At 33.6% G+C, this 21,384-nt stretch overlaps 1 protein-coding gene across 8 annotated transcripts in view; it reads right to left on the reverse strand.

Moving 5' to 3' along the window:
• NBEA (neurobeachin) overlaps positions 1-21,384 on the reverse strand; it is a 629,474-nt gene that overhangs the window by 531,177 nt on the left and 76,913 nt on the right. For all 8 annotated transcript variants that reach the window (XM_061171071.1, XM_061171076.1, XM_061171075.1 and 5 more), the window contains exons 5-8: positions 19,608-19,729; positions 17,485-17,611; positions 10,216-10,335; positions 8,174-8,320 (exon numbers count right to left, since the gene is read on the reverse strand). In XM_061171071.1, the coding sequence (XP_061027054.1) occupies positions 8,174-8,320; positions 10,216-10,335; positions 17,485-17,611; positions 19,608-19,729 (516 nt within the window). The remainder of the gene's footprint in view (positions 1-8,173; positions 8,321-10,215; positions 10,336-17,484; positions 17,612-19,607; positions 19,730-21,384) is intronic.

Consider the following 21,384-nt stretch of genomic DNA (forward strand, 5'->3'; position numbering starts at 1 on the left):
AGCACTAGCATCACCACCTCAGCTCCACCTCAGATCATCAGGCATTAGAGTCTCATAAGGAGCACGAACCTAGATCCCTCGCATGCACAGTTCACAGTAGTTCATGCTCCTATGAGAATCTAATGCCACCACTGATCTGACAGGAGACTGAGCTCAGGCAGTAATGCAAGCAATGGGGAGCGGCTGTAAATACAGACGAAGCTTTGCTCGCTCACCCACCACTCACCTCCTGCTGTGTGGCCTGGTTCCTAACAGGCCACAGACCGCTTCCAGTCTGTGGCACAGGGGTTGGGGACCCCTGTACTATAGAATGAAACAAGCAAAACTAAACTATACGTTCAATTATAAAACATTTAATGCTTCTCTTTGAATTCTGAAAGGACACTACTGTCTTCATTAAAGTTTTTTTCCTCCCACTTCAACTAATTGCCTAAGGTGTGATAATCAAGATTACCCATGACCTCCACGCTGCTAAATTCAGTAGCCATTTTTCAGTCCTCAATTTACTCAACCTGTCAGCAGCATTTGAAAATTAATCATTTCCTCTTCCTTTAAACACTTCCAGGACACCATACTATCCTGCTTTTTCCCTTACTCCCTTGCTCTCCTAATTTTCCTTTGATGGGTCCTCCTCATCTCTGCAACCTCCGAACACTGGCTTTCCCAAGGACTCATTACTCAGTCATCTTTTGTCTCTCAACTCACTTCACTGGTACCTAAATCCAGTCTTGGGGCTTTAAATCCTGTCTATATCCTGTCAACTTTAAACTTCTATCTATCTCCAAACTACACTTCTCCCCTAAGCTCCAGACTTATCTCATTTCTCCATTTAGATGTCTAATAGGCATTTCAAATTTAACATGTCAAAAGCCAAACTATTGATCTTCCTCCCCAAAACTTAGTCCTTCCAAGTCTTTCCCATCTCAGTAAATAACAAATCCATCAATTCAGTTACTCAAGCACTGGGTCACCTCTGAATCCTCTCTTGCTCCTTTACCCCATATTTATAGTGACAGAATATCCTACTCACTTTACTTCCAAAATACATCCAAAAGCTGTCCTCTTAGAGTTTTAGTTTAGGTATGCTTTATCAAAATCCAGTCAAGTCCCATTACTTTCCACTGCTATCAGCCTTGTCTAAACTACCATCATCTTTCACCTAAATATTTGCAATAGCTTTCTAACTAGTCTCCCTATTGCCACTGATGCTTTTAATATTGATATCAGATCAATCCACTCAAGACTCTCCAAAGGCTTTCCATCTCACTCAAGAGTAAAAAGCAAAGTCAGAACAATCATCTGCAAGTCTTTAATTGATACCTGAATTTATCTCATACTACTCTCCCTCTGCCTCTCTCTATCCTAGTCACAAGGAAACACAGTCACAGTGTTTTTTAATGTACCAAGTCAGATCCTACTAATGCCCTTAAGACTTGCCCTCCCATTTGCCCTGAAAGCTCTTCCCCAGATGCACGTGGCTGGTATCAACTTCATCTCCTTGAGGTCTTTAGTAAAACCTCTTCTAATCACTATTTTAAACTGCAGTCTACCACTTTCCCTGTTTTTTATCTGCTTTATTTTTCACATTGTACTTATCACCATCTAGCACATTATATATTTTTCTCTTTTATTTTGTTTTGTTGTCTGTCTCCTCCCATGATAATGTACATCCTCTTTCCCCCCAATAAAGGCAGGAATTTTTTTTATTGAAGTACAGTTGACTTATATTAGTTTCAGATGTATAACACAGTGACTGCTTCAATAGTTTTATAGATTACACACTATACAAAGTTATAATATTATTTATAATATTCCTTGGGCTGTACATTACATCTATGTGACTTGTTTTATAACTGGTAGTGTGTACCTCTTAATCCCCTTGATCTATTTCACCCATCCTCCCTCCAGCAATCACTAGTTTGTTCTCTGTATCTGTGAATATGTTTCTATTTTGGAATATTTGTTGATTTGTTTTGTTTTTTAGATTTCACACATTAAGTAAAAAAATACAGTATTTGTCTTTCTCTGTCAAAGCAGGAATTCTTGTCTGTTTTATTCACTATCATATCCCTAGCCCCTGAACACCTAGAATAACAATGGCAAAAAACAATATTTAATAGTAATATTTACTAAAAGAAAGAATGACTGAAAGAGGGAATGATTCTTATTCATATTCAGTCTCCATTGGCTTGCATTAATTTATTTTCTTTTTCCTTTCTATTAAGTATGTATTGAATATATGTTACCTTTGATTTGAAAAAGAGGTCTACAGCATAGGCTGTAGGGAAATTAAATAAGACTTACATTTCAAAAAAAGAAAATGATTTAAAATTTGTTAATTTTTTTGTCTCGGCTACTGAATTTCAGTCAATATCATTATATTGCAGACACTTTATAAAATATGGGAAGTCTGCAACCATATAGCTCCATTTATATCCCCTCCCCAGAACCTACTGTTAGAGTTGCCATATATATTACATTTATATACATTATAAACCAAAAAGACAGTGTAATAATTTTTTCTTTAATCAGTTTTATTTATTTTAAAGAAAATAACAGAAAGGATATTTTATTTTTACCCATACAGTTATCATTCCTAATGGTCTTCATTCATTCCTAATGATCCAGCTTTCCTCCTCCAGTCTGTAATGTACTTCTGGTAGCAACAAATTGTCTTAATTTTCATTTATAATACTTAAAGAATATATTCGCTGAATGAAAAATTCTGGGTTGACAGGTTTTGCTCCAGCTCTGTGGCTTCCCTGATTTCTAATGAGAAGTGTGCAGTTACTCAAATCATTCTTTACCTTATTTATGTCTAGTTTTTCTCTGCTTGCTTTCTAGGTTTTCTCTTTCCTTTGGTTTTCTGCAGTTTTACTATAATATGCCTTCTGTGGTACTCCTTGAATTTATTTTGTTTGGAGTTTGCTGAGTTCCTTCAGTCTATAAATATAAGTTTTTCAACAAATTTGGGAAAGTTTCTACTATTATTTCCTCAAATATTTTTTCTGGCCCCTTCTCTTACACTTTTTTCAATTAAAAATTAATCAATAATCATATGAGAAATGAGTGGAAAATTTTATTCAAGCCAAATTTGAGGATTATAACCCAGGAGACAGCCTCTTAGTGAGTTCTGAGAACTGCTCCCAAAAGGTAAAGGGGGGAAAGGTCAAGTATATATGAGATTTTGGTGAAGAGGGTACATGCAACTAAACGCACATCTCAGTAGAATGCTGATGCTAGTCATGAGGAACAGACATTTAGTTAATGATTTTAGTGCTTTTCTAAGTATGGGAAAACGTATGAGTTTGGGTTCATAAAACCTTCTCCTGGAAATATCAAACTATCTGAAGGCCAGTTCTGCCAGTTTTCCCAGAGCACAGAGTGTCTCATTCCTGGTCTCTGCCCTGAACTCCTTTCAGGGTGTATTAAAAGTCAGCAACTGCAGTGGCTAACGACTTGATTCTTGTAGAACTGGATGGTGGGCAACATTATTTTCCAATCCCTTCCTTTTCAGTTTGGGAGGCATTTCTTAACCAATTTGTCCCATGGCGCTAGGAATACTCAGTCCCATGTCAGGCAAGGATTTTGTTGACAGGCCACCCAATGTGCTGTTACTGGACTAGGCTCTGTTAACAGTAGCCAAAAGCCTGTGGACCTCCTGTCTCACTAGTCTGTTATGGTCCAGGAAATGGTTCCCTCTTGTTTTTTCCCATATCTAGAGTTACACTATTACCATCACTGATCTCATATGACTATATATTTGGTCAATCATTTCAAGTCGCCTAATCATCATTAATTTTATCTGAGGCTCAGTAACACATTTGGTAATACAAGGAACAATAATCTTGTAAAATAGGCAGAATACAAGTAATATAACTAGTAGCATTAATAAGGTCCTAAGTATTTAAGCTAAGAACTTCTATTAGGTGTGGCCTAGTATCTCCAGTCTGTTCTGCACCAATTGCTATCTTTAAGGGAAATGATATACTGGCATTGTATATAAAGTTCACCAAACATGTCTGCATGTACAAGGCAAGTAGTGGGTCATCATGACTCCTTACAGAATTGATAAAGGATTGTTATCTTCTAAGGAGTTATATGGCTGGCAGTAGAAGGAGAAAAACTGATCTTTATGGTTGAGCAGGTATTTCTGCATTGGGGAGGTCTGGTTAATGCATAATGCAGATGCACAATGCACACTAGAAGGGAGAAAGGAGTCCAAAAGGCAGAGAAAAACCTTATGTTTAAATTTTTCTTGTCTTGCCTTCAAATGTGAATTTTTATTTCATCACTTTGCATATTAGATTTCAAGACTGTCCCATAAATCTCTTCAGTTCTTCCCCCCCAATCTTTTCTATCTCTCTTCTAATGTTTCAATCAATCTATATCCAAGTTCATTTATTTCTCATTCATGTCCATTCTGCTAATAAGCAAACAGTGGATTTCTTTTTACTTTAAATATATTTTTCAGTTCCAAATTTTCCATTTGATTTTTTTATGTTGTGGTTGATAATTCCCACCTGTTAATTCATTACAAGCAAATTTTTTTACACTGCTGGTTTTAAAAAGTCCCTTAAAGTCTTCATGTGATAATTAAACAATTTTAGGTTATCTTGGAGGTGGCATGTGCCGATTTTCTCTTCCCTTGAGAATAAGTCACATTTTCCTGGCTCTTCATAGGATGAGCAATTTGTGATGATATGCTGGACATTTTGAATATTATCCTGTGGAGACTATATTCTGAAAAATCCTGATGTTTTTTGTTTTGGGTGGGTCATTTTCTTGTTTAGATACAATTACAGATTGTCATGCCTTCTATGTGTGGTGTCTCAGATCTCAATTCAGTTCCTGAAGTCTTATTTACAATCTACTACCCGTTTGTCATGATCATACATGGTTTCATGGGTCAGCCATAGATTTTAACTGTGTTTTTTTAAAATATAGAATTCAGACCCTTTTCCGACTGCCTCTTTTCTGGGGGCCCATTAATCACCCTGTAGTGCTGGTTGCCCTAGTGCTTGTTACCTTAATTTTTCTGGCTGGGAAGCTGATACATCAAAATAGAAAAATGAGAAACTCAGCCCATGCTGACCACTTGTTCCATGTTTTGACTCCCCTCTAAAACATCCCTGCTTTTTATTCAGTTTCCAAGGCCCTCAGGTGGATTTTTTCAGCATGATGTCCAGAGTTTTTACATGGTTATTTGTGGGAATATCAGTTTCTTAGGAGCTTTCCCTTCCACACGAGTTTTGGAAAATCTCCAAAGTGGATTTTTAGTTCTGGAGGTTGTTTTATACATTTTCTCTTATCAGTTAGGCTTTTATCCTAATATAATAAACTGTTAAAAAATCATGATGCTTTCATTTTCTTGAATGAAAGACAGAACACAAAACTAAATACTGAAATATCTAGCAATGAAGACTAATTGCTTGACACATAGGTTATTTGATAATTAAGAAATGATTATGAAATATCTAAACTTTGTTAAAATCTGTTTTGCAAGTTTATGTCAAAAGGCCACCTTATATATAAGACTTCGTAATCTTGTAAACATTCAATAACTCCAACCAAATGGAGCTCCAAAATCAACTTAACTCAGAGTAAATTTTACTATACTACAGAAAGTTACAGTGAGAAAGTCTGTATTTTACAAATTTCTTCCAAACCTAATGAGTTATTTAACTGATTAGTGATATCTTTCTTCATTTGCCATTTACCAAAGATAACCAAATACAAAGTATTCACTGACAAGTTACACTGCTCAAAACCACATAAAGAAAATTATTTAGCACTCTCATGATCCACAGGTCAAAATCACTTGAGACAGGCTTCACAGTACAGATATTCTGAAGACATTATTTGGGGGAGAATTAATTTATTTTATTTATTTTAAAGCCCAGATGTTGACACACTATCTACATTAAGCTCAGAATCATAGACAATATTCTCTGACCAATACAACTTCTTTATGCTGTCTCTTTTCTCCAGAGATTTTGAGGCAAAAAATATAAATACTGTGTTATTATATAACAACTAATGATGTAAGCTTCATTTGTAGTTTAAACCAAATTTCAACTAATTAATATGTCCTACATACCTTAAAAATTCCACTGTAACCCACTATCCCTTCATTCACAGGAAGTGACCTTGCCTCCTACTTTACCAAGAAAATTGAGACTATAATGTGTGAACCACCTCAGCCTTTTTCCCAGTCATAACACAATCTGATCTTCATTTGCATCCTCTGCACCTTTCCTTCATTTTCTGAATTTCCAGAAATAACTTTTTAATGTCAAAATTTTTGCAGATGCCTGTCCTGATAGTAATTGTACTTTTAAAATTTACAAGTTGAGAAAATACACATGCACCCATGGACTTACAGTCAACCTCCATTAACAATAAGGGGCCCAGCAGGCTATGCCTACAGACTGGGAACTTTCAAATCTTAATGAAATACATTTTCATGAAATGTCCAAAATTTAGAGGCATTTTCTTTTAAAAGTTCTGACTCTGATGTAGGTACTCTATTGTCTATGTTAGGATTCAAGGAATAGATTCTTTATCACTTGGGTACTTGTGTACAAACAAGGTGACACAGAGTTACTACTTATTTTCACTGTTGGTATAAAAGAATGTGATAAGAAAGAGCCATATGACAACCTGATAAGTTTGCAAAGTGGTTCAGAACAATGTTTGCTCCTTTCTGAATGGAGAATTATATAACCGCTTATGTTTAACCCTTTTTCCTTTTTGCTGCCAAGAAGCTCCCACCAATTCTGAAATTTCACTATAGCAATCATACTGGATTTATGATTTGCACATCTGTATTTTCTTGATTTTCTACCTTTATTTATATTTCATTGGTTTGTCACTCTACTTAACATCATTCTGTTAGTGCTTGAAGAAAGCAACTTCAAATATTAATATGGAACAAGGCAAAGAAGTATGAAAGGAAGGCAAGCTGCATATTAACCCAAATATCTGAATTACAGAAACATTTCCATGCAAAGCCAACACATGGCTGAACTAGGACTCAAACCCAATAAAAGGACCCATGAAAGAAAAAGTGGCTGTACAAGCACAAATTCATTTCTAGGGATAGTAAAACAAATAAAATGATATGGACAAAAGATGGTAGCAAATACTGTCCCCTTGACATAAAAATGACAGCACTATTGTCATTCAATATTATTATGGTTATTAAAATCATTGGGAACAGAAATATCTTTCAATAAGGGTAAATTCAAACTGTTACTTATATGTCCAATATAGAACATAAAAATTTAAACAGAAATATTAATGCAAAAATACAAAGGCAAAGAAGAAATATTTTTAAGGTTTAGTACTCCTTTTCTATAACACAATCCTCACATTGATTATTTAAACAGTAAGTTTAAAAAAAAGAAAACTCTTACATGAAAGACACTTGCTTCTTCAGAATTACAAATACTTTGACTTACACTGTAGAATTCTCTCTCAGCTCCAAACAGCTTGGGATATCACAATTCCTAATGTGACTTAAACAAAACTCACATATTTCCCCAGCCAGGTGTACTGCCCATTAAGAACTAATTCATATATGTGAACGTAATATCTTGCTTAAATAAATCTTTATTTTTAAAGTCAAAAAACAGGAAGAATATGATAAATCACATTAAATAATTAGTTTTGCAAAATTAGGATATGCACTACTGTACCCACTTCCTTGCCTACTGCAAAGGACAAACAAGAATAGAAGCTAAAACTGAATAATTTCGGCTACATGTAATATTCTACATCATTTTCCTTCTAAATAATTATTCTTTTCGAGTTATTTCTAACATTTCAATTGTTCGTAATATAATTTATATATTTCAAAATTTGAGATTTCAAATACCACATTAAGCAATATGGTTTTATAAAATTTATTATTTCAGAATTATGTCAAGAAAAGACACAGCTTCAACATTAGAAAACATTCTAAAGAATAAAAAAAGTTCATGAAGGGAAAATACTTAAAAAGTGAAAAAGCACCTTTGAAACAAAATGAAACATATAATAATAACTCAGTTCCAAAATACAGAGATGACTTTTAAACCACATTGAAGAAAGTCTATCACTATATATTGTATTGTATCACATTTCACACCTAAAACTTTCCACAGAATTTATAATAAGATGGTTTTACTACCTTATATCCAGGTCCTAACTGATGAATTGCAAATATCTGTGCAGGGTTGAGGGCTTCACTGAACACATACACGGCACCAAGTTGACCACAGAATACCCTATTTGCATCAGCAGTTTCTGAAGATCCGAGAAAGCACTTGTCATAGCTCTATTTTTAAAAAGTCATAAAAAAATAAAATGTTTTATTTTGTAATGACAAAATATTTAAGGATACCTGCCTTCATTGTCAGGAATACCATAAAGCATAACAATAATAACAGAAGAAAGCAACAATTAAAACTCTATGGAGTATTTAAATAATAAAAAACAACTAAAGATTTTTTAGGGAAAGTTAATCAGTCAAATGTTTCATATTTATGGGCAAGCAAACAAACAATAACCACCTACTCAATAATCACCTGACCAACTTTCCAAATTCTATAGTTAAAAGCAAAAGGGCTTATAACTATTTATTTACAAAAGTAAAACTAATTTTAAAACTGTAATTATTTGTAATTGTCCATAGATAGTCATCTGAATCAACATAATGACTATTCCAAATTTAACCATAAACACATTGGACTGAATTTTTAAAATTCTACCTAATTTCTCCACTATGGATATATTTCTCTATTTCTCTACACTAAGTTAAGGACACAAAGAAAAATCACTTCCTTCTCTTACATGAGTAGGAATTATGCAGAATCAGATAAACAATAATCACCAAAATCTGCTGACTAAAGCAGATGGTACAGTGCTCTCCATCTGGGGAGTTCAGCACCTACGAAACCACACTTAACAAGACCCTTCCCACCTCTACTTCTTAAATCTCACGTAATACGTGGCCCCACCTATCCAGACCAGTGAAAGCAGTCACTGTTCAGTTCCGTCCTCCCATCCTCACAGGTTATTCTACACCGGAATAATGATAAGCAAGACATTATATATGTATGGAATCCCTTTGGTGCCTCAATAAAATAACCAAAAAATTATGAATGAGGTAGAAAGAAAGACACTCCTCATACAATACCCAATCTTTAATTAAAAGTATAGGAAATTAAGAACTGACTGCATAAAGTATGTGTGTATATGTGTTATTGTCCAGGCCTCTCCATTTCTTGGAATATTATTGCAAATAACTGAAAAATCAGTCTTTTCTTCCTTTCTTTTTTTAAATATGACTATGGAGTCATGACAGTCAACAAAATCACTCTGCAATAAAAAAGACTGTCCCCTTTGGAGGGCAAATATGAAGCAGAATTTCATGTGAATATTCTAAATCTGAAAAAAATCATTCTCATAAATATTTATTGACTGTGATCCAACTATGAGTTTCTAGGACAGAACAAGCAAACTGTTTCTGTAAAGGAACAGACAGTAAATATTTCAAACTCTGCAATCCCTAACTCGTTTCATCACAGATTCTTCTTTGATTTTTGTTTTATTTGAATCTTTAGAAAAAAAACAAAAAAACTTTAAAAAAATGTAAAAACCAAGATAAACTTTCTACTTCTGCCTCAAAGCTTTTGCACTCACTGCTTCCACCGAATGGGGTATTTCCTCCAAATATTCACATGGCTTTCTCCCTCCACTCTTCTCACTAAGACCATCTCTGGACCATCTGGCTTCTCCCTTCCTTACACCTACACTTTCTATATTTGTTCTCACTTAGTTTTTCTCCACAGTATTTATCACCATTTATCTAGTAAATAATAGTCACATGTTATACTTATTCATTCTGTTTAAGGTCTTGCTTTCCCATTAAAATAAGGTATAAGACACAACTTTTAATGCCTGAGATTCTGAAAAGAATAGAATACTGCATTTATATTTTTGACCTAATACTTAATAATTTGGCCAAGCAATTTTCCTTTTTTTTGTATCATTAATCATATCTTTTAGCAATTTAATTATACTAAATTAAACCAAGAGTTCACTTAATAGAAAAAAATTTCAAAGTAAAACTATTGTTTCTACCAAACTATTTTATTATTCAATTCATGTTATAAACAGTGATAGATCAAACACTCAAATACATTAAAATACAGATAAATTAAAACTTACATCATTTGTGTTAACATGCCAAGCCATATCACCATAGGACACCAGCTGTCCATTAACATAACACCGAATTTCACTGTTCCTCCATCGATTGTAAATGTGGACAATGCTGATCATGTACCACTTAAATGAAAAAAAATTTAGGATATCAATATGTAATGTTTAGTTATTACTGTTTAAAAGCAACCATAACATTTATCCCACACTACAAAAAAATTGTTTGAAGGAATATTAATGATCATCCACTAGCATTTTTTCAAATTCCCTTTCCCATTTCTCATTTTACAGGTGAAAAAAATGACTCATAAAGAATAAATGTGTGATGGAGATGGAGCGAGAACCCTTTCAGCCCTGGACTGACACTCCTTTCACTATACCAAGATCCAAAAATTGTGGAAATACAATTATATTTATGCTCATTCATTTAATAACATTTGCATTGTGCCAGGCACTGCAAATACCCAGTTTTAACAGACAGACCACAGGTTCAAGCTCTTCTGGAATTTATGGAGCAGTGGAAGAGCCATACATTAGACAAGTAAACAAATACAGAATTAAAAATCATGATGATTACTGTGGGGAAATAAGAACAGTGTAAACTGAGAAAGAATAACCTAGGATTCTACTTTGGATTGCATGGTCAGGAGAACTCTGTCAAGGAAAAAAAATTTAACATTTATAATAAGATTTAGATAATTTCAATTCCACAATTTAGAATTATTAAATCCAGGAATAATTATATTTAATTTAATAATGTGTGACTATTAATTAAGAATCAAGGATTGAGTTTATATTCAGCTCTCATTTTATAGTCACCAGTGTCAACAAAAAGCATTTTAAAGTCTATTTTCATATGAGATGACTTAAGTTCTATAACAATTTGTGGATATAATCCTTAGCCTCTTTGGAGTTAATAGCCTAATGCAGATAATATAGAAATATTATTTCTAAACTATAGAAAAATACAAATGATTTATAGATATTTAAACAATTATGCTTTCATCAGTTAAGAGAGATTTAGACTAGTTTTCCCCAAAAACATAAAAATATAAAGTACAAACTTTGTCCTTCAGATTAGTTAAAAGCACTATTCAATTTATTTCATACATATTTTGCATAATATAAAGCCATAAGAGTAATTCTTAACCACTAAAATATTAATCATTTCAAGGTATCTGAAAAACTTTGAACAAAATTCAACTTTATTCATTTTGATTTAGAAAATAAAAATAGTGCACTGAACAACTCACAGAAGACAGTAATACAAGCAACACTTTTCCTCAATTACATAAAAAAAAAAAAAAGTCAGGTCAAACCATTTAACCCCTGAAACACGTCTGTTTTAAAGCTGTTTTATTCTAGATCATCCTTAATTTACTGCAAACTGAGGCTTTCACCTGACCTGAAAGCAACATATATGTTGGCCCTGATTAAAATTAGAAGAAAATCTTCAAAGTTGGTCATTTAGTGACTCATGTTTCTAAATATTATAAAGTAATCAAGAAACTGAGCTTAAAATAAATTTAAGAAAAATCTTATAGAAGTTTACATATATAAGAATTAAAATTTACCTCTATAACACTCATTGAGTTTAAAAAATTTCAACCAGAATGCTATCTGGGTAAAACAGGAGATACAATCTTTATATTTTGGAATAAAATTTTTAGAAATTTTAAATTTCTAAATACAATAGACATAAATAAATGTCTATTAATAGAAAGGGATTTTCTGTTGCCCAAAGACAATTTTAAGATAATAATATATGAAAAGTATGAAAAACTGTTCCTAATACATATCTGACACCCATAAATAAGACACCACGGACTATATTTCTATTTATTTTTTATCTACTATTTCTTCATTATGAGATTTTTTCTGATAAAATTGATATTATTTACTCCTCAAAGTCATTCATTCAAAGAATTTACTGTGGGCCTACTTCATGGCAAGTGTCCCCCAGATCGTAGGCACATAAAGAAATGTAACATATACAGCCTAAAGCAGGTTTCATTAGGGAAACAAACATGAAAACAACTATAAAACAATGGATAATATCTAAATTACACATGTGGGAGCAAAAGAAGTAATGACTAACTGAGGGTAGGTAGAAAGGAAAGACAGAGAAGGACGGCTAACAGAGAAGAGTTCACTAAAAGAGTAAAATAAAGCTTAAGACTAAACTTGAAGGATGAATAGAACAGTTGAGTAAACAAGGGGGAAAGAAACATTCCAGGCAGAAGAAACTTAATATGGTACATGGAGCACAGTGGTTTGACAAAACTTTTCTCAGTGTTCAGGTGTGGCAGGCAAAATAGACAAAGACCAGATCGTAAAGAGACCCATAGTTCACCTTTTGTAATCAGCCTTTACTTTTTGCATAATGTGGTATAACTGAAGAATTTTGAGCAGGAAAGTGAAATGATCATCTCCATAGTTTAGGAACATAACTGGCAGCAGTAAGGAAGTGGGGCAGTTAGGCAAGTGTGGATGAAGATAAATGAAAACCACAGCAAAAGTCCAGGTAAGAAAACCATAGGAGCCTACACTAAGACAAAGGCATTGGTAATTTTAAAGAGCGGGGACAGGAACTAATTAACAGAACTGACTGGAACTGCTAATATAGAAAAGGGGAGTCTAAGATGGTTTCCAATTTTTCACTTGAATGGGTAGTGGTACCATCAACTTAAGATAACTAATATAGTTATCCAGTTATTAGCCAGATAATTAAGTTTGGAGTTATAAACAGAGTTTGCTTTTGGTCATAACACTAACATAAAAGATTAAATGGGTGAATAAATGAATACACAATTCAATGAATGAATTGATCTCACAACGAACAGTACTTATTTATAGGAAAATTAACCTTTCTATTCTCTTTCCTTAGTAAATCAAGATATACTCTACAGATAACAGACAAGTGAATTTTTAAATCAAAAGAGCCCAAGTTTTGACTTGATATTTTTTGACTAAAGGAAACAGGAGTAAACTTGGAGACTATATATGCATACTGATACTATACATGTATGTTGAGGTTTACATTTAGTTTGAAACTCAAAAATAGATCTATAAAAGAAATACAACAACAGGAACAAGAAAAAAGGATGTATATTAAGAATTCATCAGAAAAATGTAATATGATATTTATACAAATATCAATTGTAGCTAACATGTATTGAGTAAATTTACTACATAGTAGGTAATGTGCTAATTGTTTACATTCATTTTCATAAGGTCAAACATCTGGTTAAGTGGTACCACTAGGAAAGCACTTTTTGATAGTCTAGCTAAACCCCTTATTAGGAAGGATAACAACTTAGCTAGGGTATCCCCTGAAAAAACTAAAGAAAGGGAAAAAAATAAAAAATGGAGTTATCTCGAATAATGAAACAGTAAAATCAAATACTAATGATTTTCAAGGTTTATAAAAATCTTTACAGAAGGCCTTTCAAAACCCACATCACTCCCTGATCCTGCTCCTAACAAGATACATATATAGAGAGAGACCTATTACAACTGCGAATGCATTTCTCAAAGGGGAAAAATGTAAAGACAGAGGGAGAAAGACAGAGAGAGGGAGAGAACAAATGGGTTAAATTGCTTTTTATTAGTTAATGGCAATTTTATTTGATCCTTAACTTGACGCTAAGTTTTCTTATTTATACTCTTTAAACCACTGTTTCTTAAACTTGTCCCATGAGAAAAATCACCTAGAGCATTTGTTAAAAACTCATATTCCTGACGTGAAAATGATAATTCCACGAATCTGTATTTCTAACAAGCTCCCACTAAAATTCTAAATAATTTGGCACATTTGGCAAACTCTGTTTGGGTAGCATCCCAAGTCTAATAAATCAGAATTTCTAGAGGAGAGGCAATGAGATTTATATGAAAAAAAAGTGGGATTTGTATCAAGAAAAAAATAACTCCCATTCTAATGTATAAATTTATTTAGAATCATTGTTTTTAAGCTATTTTCTAAGTATATATTAATGAATTATTGTTAAATTGACGTTCTTTAATAGAAATAATTATTAAACTATCCCTTACATAAGAGAAAGATTTTTATTAGACTCATGTAAAAATAAAAATATATATTTGAAAACCCCATCCAAAATAATATTTTCTTCAGTATGTGGCAAGATACACATGGGATCATAAGGAAAGAAAACAAACAAAAAAGAAAGAACAAGAAATGAAGCATTCCCACCACCTTATATGGGCTCATCAAATCTGTCAGGGTTGTTCCTGTGGATAAGGGGTAGAGTATGCCCTGAAGAAGGTGAACAAAATCACTGCTCTATATCCAAGAAAGACCCTTGAACCTGGAAGGGGGACCAGGCCTTAAACATGTGGGAAGGAGAACTATACTTCTTATTTTTTTTATACAGCAGGTTCTTATTAGTTATCCATCTTATACATATTAGTGTATATATGGAGAACTATACTTCTGTCCCTTGTTTTTTTAGACTCTGGACTTTCAAATGTTTGGTTACTGTGACACGAAGATGGAGTCCGGTAAACAAAAGAAAGATCTCTCTAGTAAATCCCAGCTGATAATGAGTGAATTATATCTATATATCTAATGATACAGTTGCATGTTTCTCTGCATTTTCTCTTGTTATTCTTTACCTTTAAACAGACTTTTAAAAGTACGTTTCAACTTGGTCTCTGAATATCCATATTCTAGCAGATATTAAGCAAAGGTATATTTCATGGGTCTAAACATTAACAGGAGAGCAACATCCCTCTCCTTGAAGCCAGCATTACTGAAGAAGCTGAATTTAGTGAAACCTTCAATCTCAGGAAACAAGATTCAGGGTTGCTAGGATCAGCTGAATCTCCCTTAAGAAAAGTCTCTCTGTATTACCAAACCTGGAGGTTTAACATTAGACTTAGAAAGGGAGTTCATCATCTATAAATCCATAGTGGAGGACAGCATACACACATATACACTAACCAGTTACTCTGAAGTTTGAATCTCTAGTCTAAAAACTGGTTCTGTTACCTAAACCAAATAAGGTTAGAGGAAGAAGGAGGAAGAAGAATAAGAAAAGAGAGAGGAGGGAGAGGAGAAGAAGGGGAAAGAAAAGGGAGATGAAAAGTATGAGCAAAAGAGAAGGAGGAGGAGGTAAAGGAGGGAGGAGAGAGAGATGGAGGAGGAGGATAAAGAAGGAAAGCGAGAGAAGAAGGTAGAATTATAATTAGAGTAACATAATTCCTCAGATCTACAATTAAAGTCACGAAGTTCATATAAAAGTTTGCCTTGCAATAATCTTTGAATTAATAATGATTGTTGAAATACTTTAATATTGTTTTCATAGATGTGTAGAAAGTTTAAAAGATACTGCATAATTTCTGTATATTATATAGTACATTTACATATTATACACAAATTATATATAATAATATATTATAAATAAATTATATATAATATATACCAAATTTTTAGGATCAGAATGAAGATCTAAGAATGTGGCAGTTGTTGACATTCGAAGTAACTGTGTTTTCCATTAAACCTGTGCAAAACACTTTTTCAAAAAGCATAAAATCTCTCTTAATGGTCATGGATATTACTCTATTCTCTACAATTCCAAAAATTAACTTAGCTTTGCAATATGCATTATTATGCTGGAACAACAACAAAAAAGGCTAGTAAGCTTTAGATTTTAAATGTGTATAACATAGCAACAACCTAAATTACTTGGTCTTTATTGCCATGACTACTTTTCTTCTTACCGCCACATGGAAAAGGTTCTTGAGATACTTACCTACAAAGAAGCACTGACCACAACAAGGCATGCCCTCTTTCTCACTGTATCAATAGTAATACCTCATTTATTTCATACTATGGGGAAATAAACTGCTCAATATAAATTAGCTGTCCAAATAAATGTAACTTACTCCTTTAGGAAACAAAAGGGTTTTTGGTTGTTAAAGTCATATTTTACTTATTTATCTAACATATATCATTGACAGTCTACCAAGTTCAATATTCTGTGTTAGGCATATGAGGAAATACAAAATTGAATCTAACACATAGCTTAGTCTCAACAGTTACTAAATAATGTACATATAAATGAATAATAAAGGTTTAAAAGAAATAATGGCCATAAGAAATACTGAAATAATATGCTTAAAGAGAGACTGTATCTGGGGAGCAAAGCAAGGCAAATCAGGGACAGATTCCACAGAAATCTTATGTGAAATGGAACATAACAATGGGGTGGGATTTAAGACCTAGAGCTGAGAGTAAGGGGACAAGTAAATGTATTTTAGGCCAGAGACCGAACATTTAAAAAGGAAAAGATAAAAAAGTGAAGCATGTATATCAGCTCAGTTTTGCCAAAATAAAAGGTTTAAGTAAAAAGCTGAAAATAAAATCCAAATCATGAAAGACTAGGCTAAAAATTTTAATGTATTCTATAGTTAGTAAGAAGTAAATGATTGGTTTGAACAGTGAAATAATATGACCAGGAATATAAATCAGGAGGAGGAAGAGGAGGAGACAGAGGATCCAAGATAAAAAGAGAGCAATATGAAGAATTTAAGCAACACGTAAAGAATTTTATAAAGGTGAAAGCTATATTTCAGCGATACTAAGTATAGGACTTGGAAATTTAACTGACTGATATAAAGATCAAAGCGGGGCTGAAGCTGACTCAAGTCCCCACTACTATGAAGACAGTAGCCTCTTAATCAAAACAGAGGACTTAAGAACATGAATGATATGGGACTGGGATGGCAAATTCAATGTTACACATTCTGAGGCTGCGGGGCCAGAAAGACATTCACTTGGCCATATCTCACAGGGAGATGAGAATATAAGAATAAAGCTCTGGAAATAAGAATAAGAGAGGAAAGCTATCATAAAACTGAATAAAAATTCCCAAAAAAATATAAGCTCCACAAAAGCAAGGATGCTGTCTGTTTTGTTCACTGTCGTATCTCCTGTGCCTACAACAGTGTCTGGCACTCAGTAAATACATATTGAATGTTCACTGAAAGAATGCCATACAACAGATCACAGCAAGAGAGAGAATGAGAGAGTGAGTGAGAGAAACAGTCACTGCAAGAGGTCAGGAGCCTGATCTTTTTATGTCAAAAGTTAGATATAAAAGTAGAAAGAAAATGCAGACAAGGATAAGAGAAAAGCAGTAGGAGTCACGAGAAAACCAATAAAAGCGAATATTACAGAAGTCATAATAGGTGAGTTTTAAGAGAGTGGGAATGGTGAATTGTGTCATTCTCAATAGATAATTTACTTACACCTACCTTGCGTGGCTGAAAATCATACTTCACACAGTGCTGAAAACCTTTTCCTTTGGACTTCAGTGATGTGACTATCAGGCAATTGCCAACGAAATGAGCAGAGTAACCAACTCCTTTGCTAGTACGAAAACTGCAAAGAAAACTGAGAATAGTATAATATCCTCTGTGACAGAGAACAATATATCTAAAGATTAGTATTATACAAATAATATAAAACATAATTATAAAAATAAAACTTACATCCCTATAGAGTAGAAGGGGTATTACATGTACCAAATAAAGACTAAAACATGAAAAGTTTAGAACAACTAAAAGAAGGCATTTAAATTGGGAAAACAGAAGACTATAGAACCTTTTAATATTTCAATTTAAAATATCACAAATACATAAAAACAAATTAATAGCCAACAAAATCCTACCAAGTAGATTTCATATACCTTCAATGACCACCTGGAATTAACAAATACAGAAATCATGTACACAGTTAATGTTTTCAAAATCAACTTGCTCTTTAATTCTACTATATCTTTGAAAATTGCTTACAACTTTACCAAAAAAAAAAAAAAGTGACAGCCAATTTTGATAAATAACATAGGTAATCAAGCAAAGGAATACCTTTTCAGTCAAATAAAGAAAAAAGATGTGACTATGAAATATAGTTATTTTCTTCTAGAGGAGCACTCCTCCAGCTGTGAATTCAATCACAATATAAAAAAAAAACAAAAACCTGTAAATGCTTTGACAAATGACAGTATTATTGAAATAAAAATATGATCTCCCAAAATGACCTTTCTTTTTTTTTTTTAAATGTACACAACATATGATCTTATGTAAATGGTATCATATCTTGTATGGCACAGTGAGCATTTAGAGATGACTTTTTTTTTTTGGCTGCGTTGGGTCTTTGTTGCTGCGCACGGGCTTTCTCTAGTTGAGGGGAGCGGGAGCTACTCTTCCTTGCGGTGCGCGGGCTTCTCATTGCGGTGGCTTCTCTTGTTGCGGAGCACGGGCTCTAGGCGCCTGGGCTTCAGTAGTTGTGGCTTGTGGGCTCTAGAGCACAGGCTCAGTAGTTGTGGCACACGGGCTTAGTTGCTCTGCGGCATATGGGATCTTCCCAGACCAGAGATCGAGCCCATGTCCCCTGCATTGGCAGGCGGATTCTTAACCACTGCGCCACCAGAGAAGCCCCCAAAATGACCTCTCTGAAGTTCATCCCCATTTATGTTTGGAAGTTCAGATGCTTGTTAAAACTCTCTCTCATTACTATCCATATATAATCTTTTGTAATAGAGTTTACAAGTTATTAATAGCTCACATTTTTCTACACTCACATTTCTGAACAGTCATTGTACAAAAAGCACTTTAAATATTATGCTATCATTAAATCCTATGTGATAGGTACCATTATTATCCTCATTTTACAGTTGAAGACACCAAAGCACAGGATAAACAGTAAATGGTAAAGGCAGAACTTAAACTCAGGCAATCTTATTTCAGAGCACTGCAAGTATTAAATGAGGTAATACATGTAAGCACTTATAATGCCTAGTACATAGTAAGATAATAAACGAAACTTTGATGTTCTTATTACTTGGCATTATTGGTAAACTAAAATTATCAAGTTCTGAGTCCTTACAGGTCAACCCATTGTTGGGCTGATGAACCCATTCTGTTAGTTATCTACCAAATAATTAATCTTATCTAATTATAACTTCTCACATGGTTACCAAAATCAATATTTTTAAAGCATAACTTAATTACGCTCAGAGAACCATGTAAGTCAAAAAGCAAAGTGAATGAAATTTGGTAGGAGTTTGTTGTTGTTGTTCTGTTTTTTTTTTTTTCACTAAGAACACACAATTGATCTATGCAGACTGGAGATAGGAGGTCTGTAACCCTTGACTTTTAAAATGTAATTGAGGAAAAAAATAGTGAGGCAGGTTGCCTAGAATCAACAGCAAAAAATGAATAAAATAAACTGACATAACTGTATCTTTGTAGTTTTAACATATATTTATTTATTTACTTATTCTATTTAATATGTTGCCTTGACACTTGACACTGTTACATATTTACAAGATTGAAATGCTTAAGACAAAAGTACTAAAATTAAATATATTACTTACCAATAAAGATAAGGTTTATCCTTATCAACATTAATGTTATTTAATGGATCCATACGAAACCAAGTGTTTAGGGTGAAGCCATTCTGATAAGGCCACTTTGCAATAGGAGGCAATGCAATTGCCTACAAGGTAATGGAAAAAGATACGAAAGTATCAGTTAAAGAAAATGTAATAGTAACTAAGGTCAAGTATGGCTTCCACAGATTAAAAAACAATGAAGGTATAAATATCAAAGAATCATGGACAAATATAAAAATAGAAACTATTATCATATTAAAATAATCTATTAATATTGTTTGTTGACTCCAGAAGCATTATTTTCAAATATTCAATGAATCAAGTTTCATATCTAAGTTACATAGTAGGGTTCAGACTGTACTCCAAGAAGTCCTCCTCCAAGTTCACCAATATACAGTCCCTTATACATATGCTCCAGAATTTTCAGTTTTCTATAGTTTATGTTAGGTTTTCAGTAATATTTCACTTGATTAAAGAAAGCTGAATTTTCAAATCCAAAAGCAATAGAGAAGTTAATGCAATAAATACTGAAGAAATATAAGTATTAAGAAATAATATTAATACTAAAGCAAGAGATTTATCATTCAGAAACTGAACCACTGAAATTTATGACCAAAAACGATTCAAATCCACTCACAAGTAGGAAAGGAATAATATATTATTCAGTGGGTAATAGTAATAAAAAAAATCTAGACATTCTAAGGAAAAAATGAGAAAGTGGTATATTACTTGACTTGAAGTCAAAAAACATCTGAGTGGATTTACTTATCTTTCTATGAGATATCTAAATTCCTTCACATAAAAGATAAGTACCCTTTATGATTTTTTTAAAATTTATTTACTTATTTTATTTATTTTATTTTTGGCTGTGTTGGGTCTTCATTGCTGCGTGTGGGCTTTCTCTAGTTGCGGCGAGTGGGGGCTACTCTTCGTTGCGGTGCGCGGGCTTCTCATTGCGGTGGCTTCTCTTGTTGCAGAGCACAGGCTCTAGGTGTGCGGGCTTCAGTAGTTGTGGTGCAAGGGCTCTAGAGCGCAGGCTCAGTAGTTGTGGCGCACGGGCTTAGTTGTTCCGCAGCATGTGGGATCTTCCCGGACCAGGGCTCGAACCCATGTCCCCTGCATTGGCGGGCAGATTCTTAACCACCGCGCCACAAGGGAAGTCCCCCTTTATGATTTTATAACTGATCTGTTCCTCCAAACAGATCCTTCATATTGCTGATAATGACCTTACTCAAATATAACATATAGCTTCCATATAAAAATCCTCTACATATAAAATAAAGTTTAAATTTCTTCAGGTTATACAAGGCTCTTCACACACACTGTGGCTCCACCAAACCCTTTCAATCTTATTCTCTTCTTGTACCTTACTCCACTTTCCAAAGTGTATCTAAACACAGCAGCTGTTCCACCTCTTCTGTTACAGCTCCCCTATTTGTACATGATGCTACTTCTGTGCAAAACACTTCCTCCAACAAGATCCCAATTACCCTCAATACCAGGCTAATATCTCCTTCTCCTGTGAAGCTTTCCTGGACTTCACCCCAGCCTAGTTTCTCTTTTCATTGTTTTCCCATAGCACTTAGTACCTAAATCTACAATAGCATATTCGAACAAGCTGCTTTTGTGTCTACCAATGAGTTCCCAAAGAGTAAGAAATATAGTTTATACTCCCAGCATTGAGACTTAAGACATAGAAAATAATCAATATGTGATCAATGAAAAATCTCAAAGTGGCAAATCGCCTGCTGCATAAATA

The sequence above is a fragment of the Eubalaena glacialis genome, chromosome 16 (genome assembly GCF_028564815.1).
Source record: "Eubalaena glacialis isolate mEubGla1 chromosome 16, mEubGla1.1.hap2.+ XY, whole genome shotgun sequence".
Lineage (NCBI taxonomy): Eukaryota > Metazoa > Chordata > Mammalia > Artiodactyla > Balaenidae > Eubalaena > Eubalaena glacialis.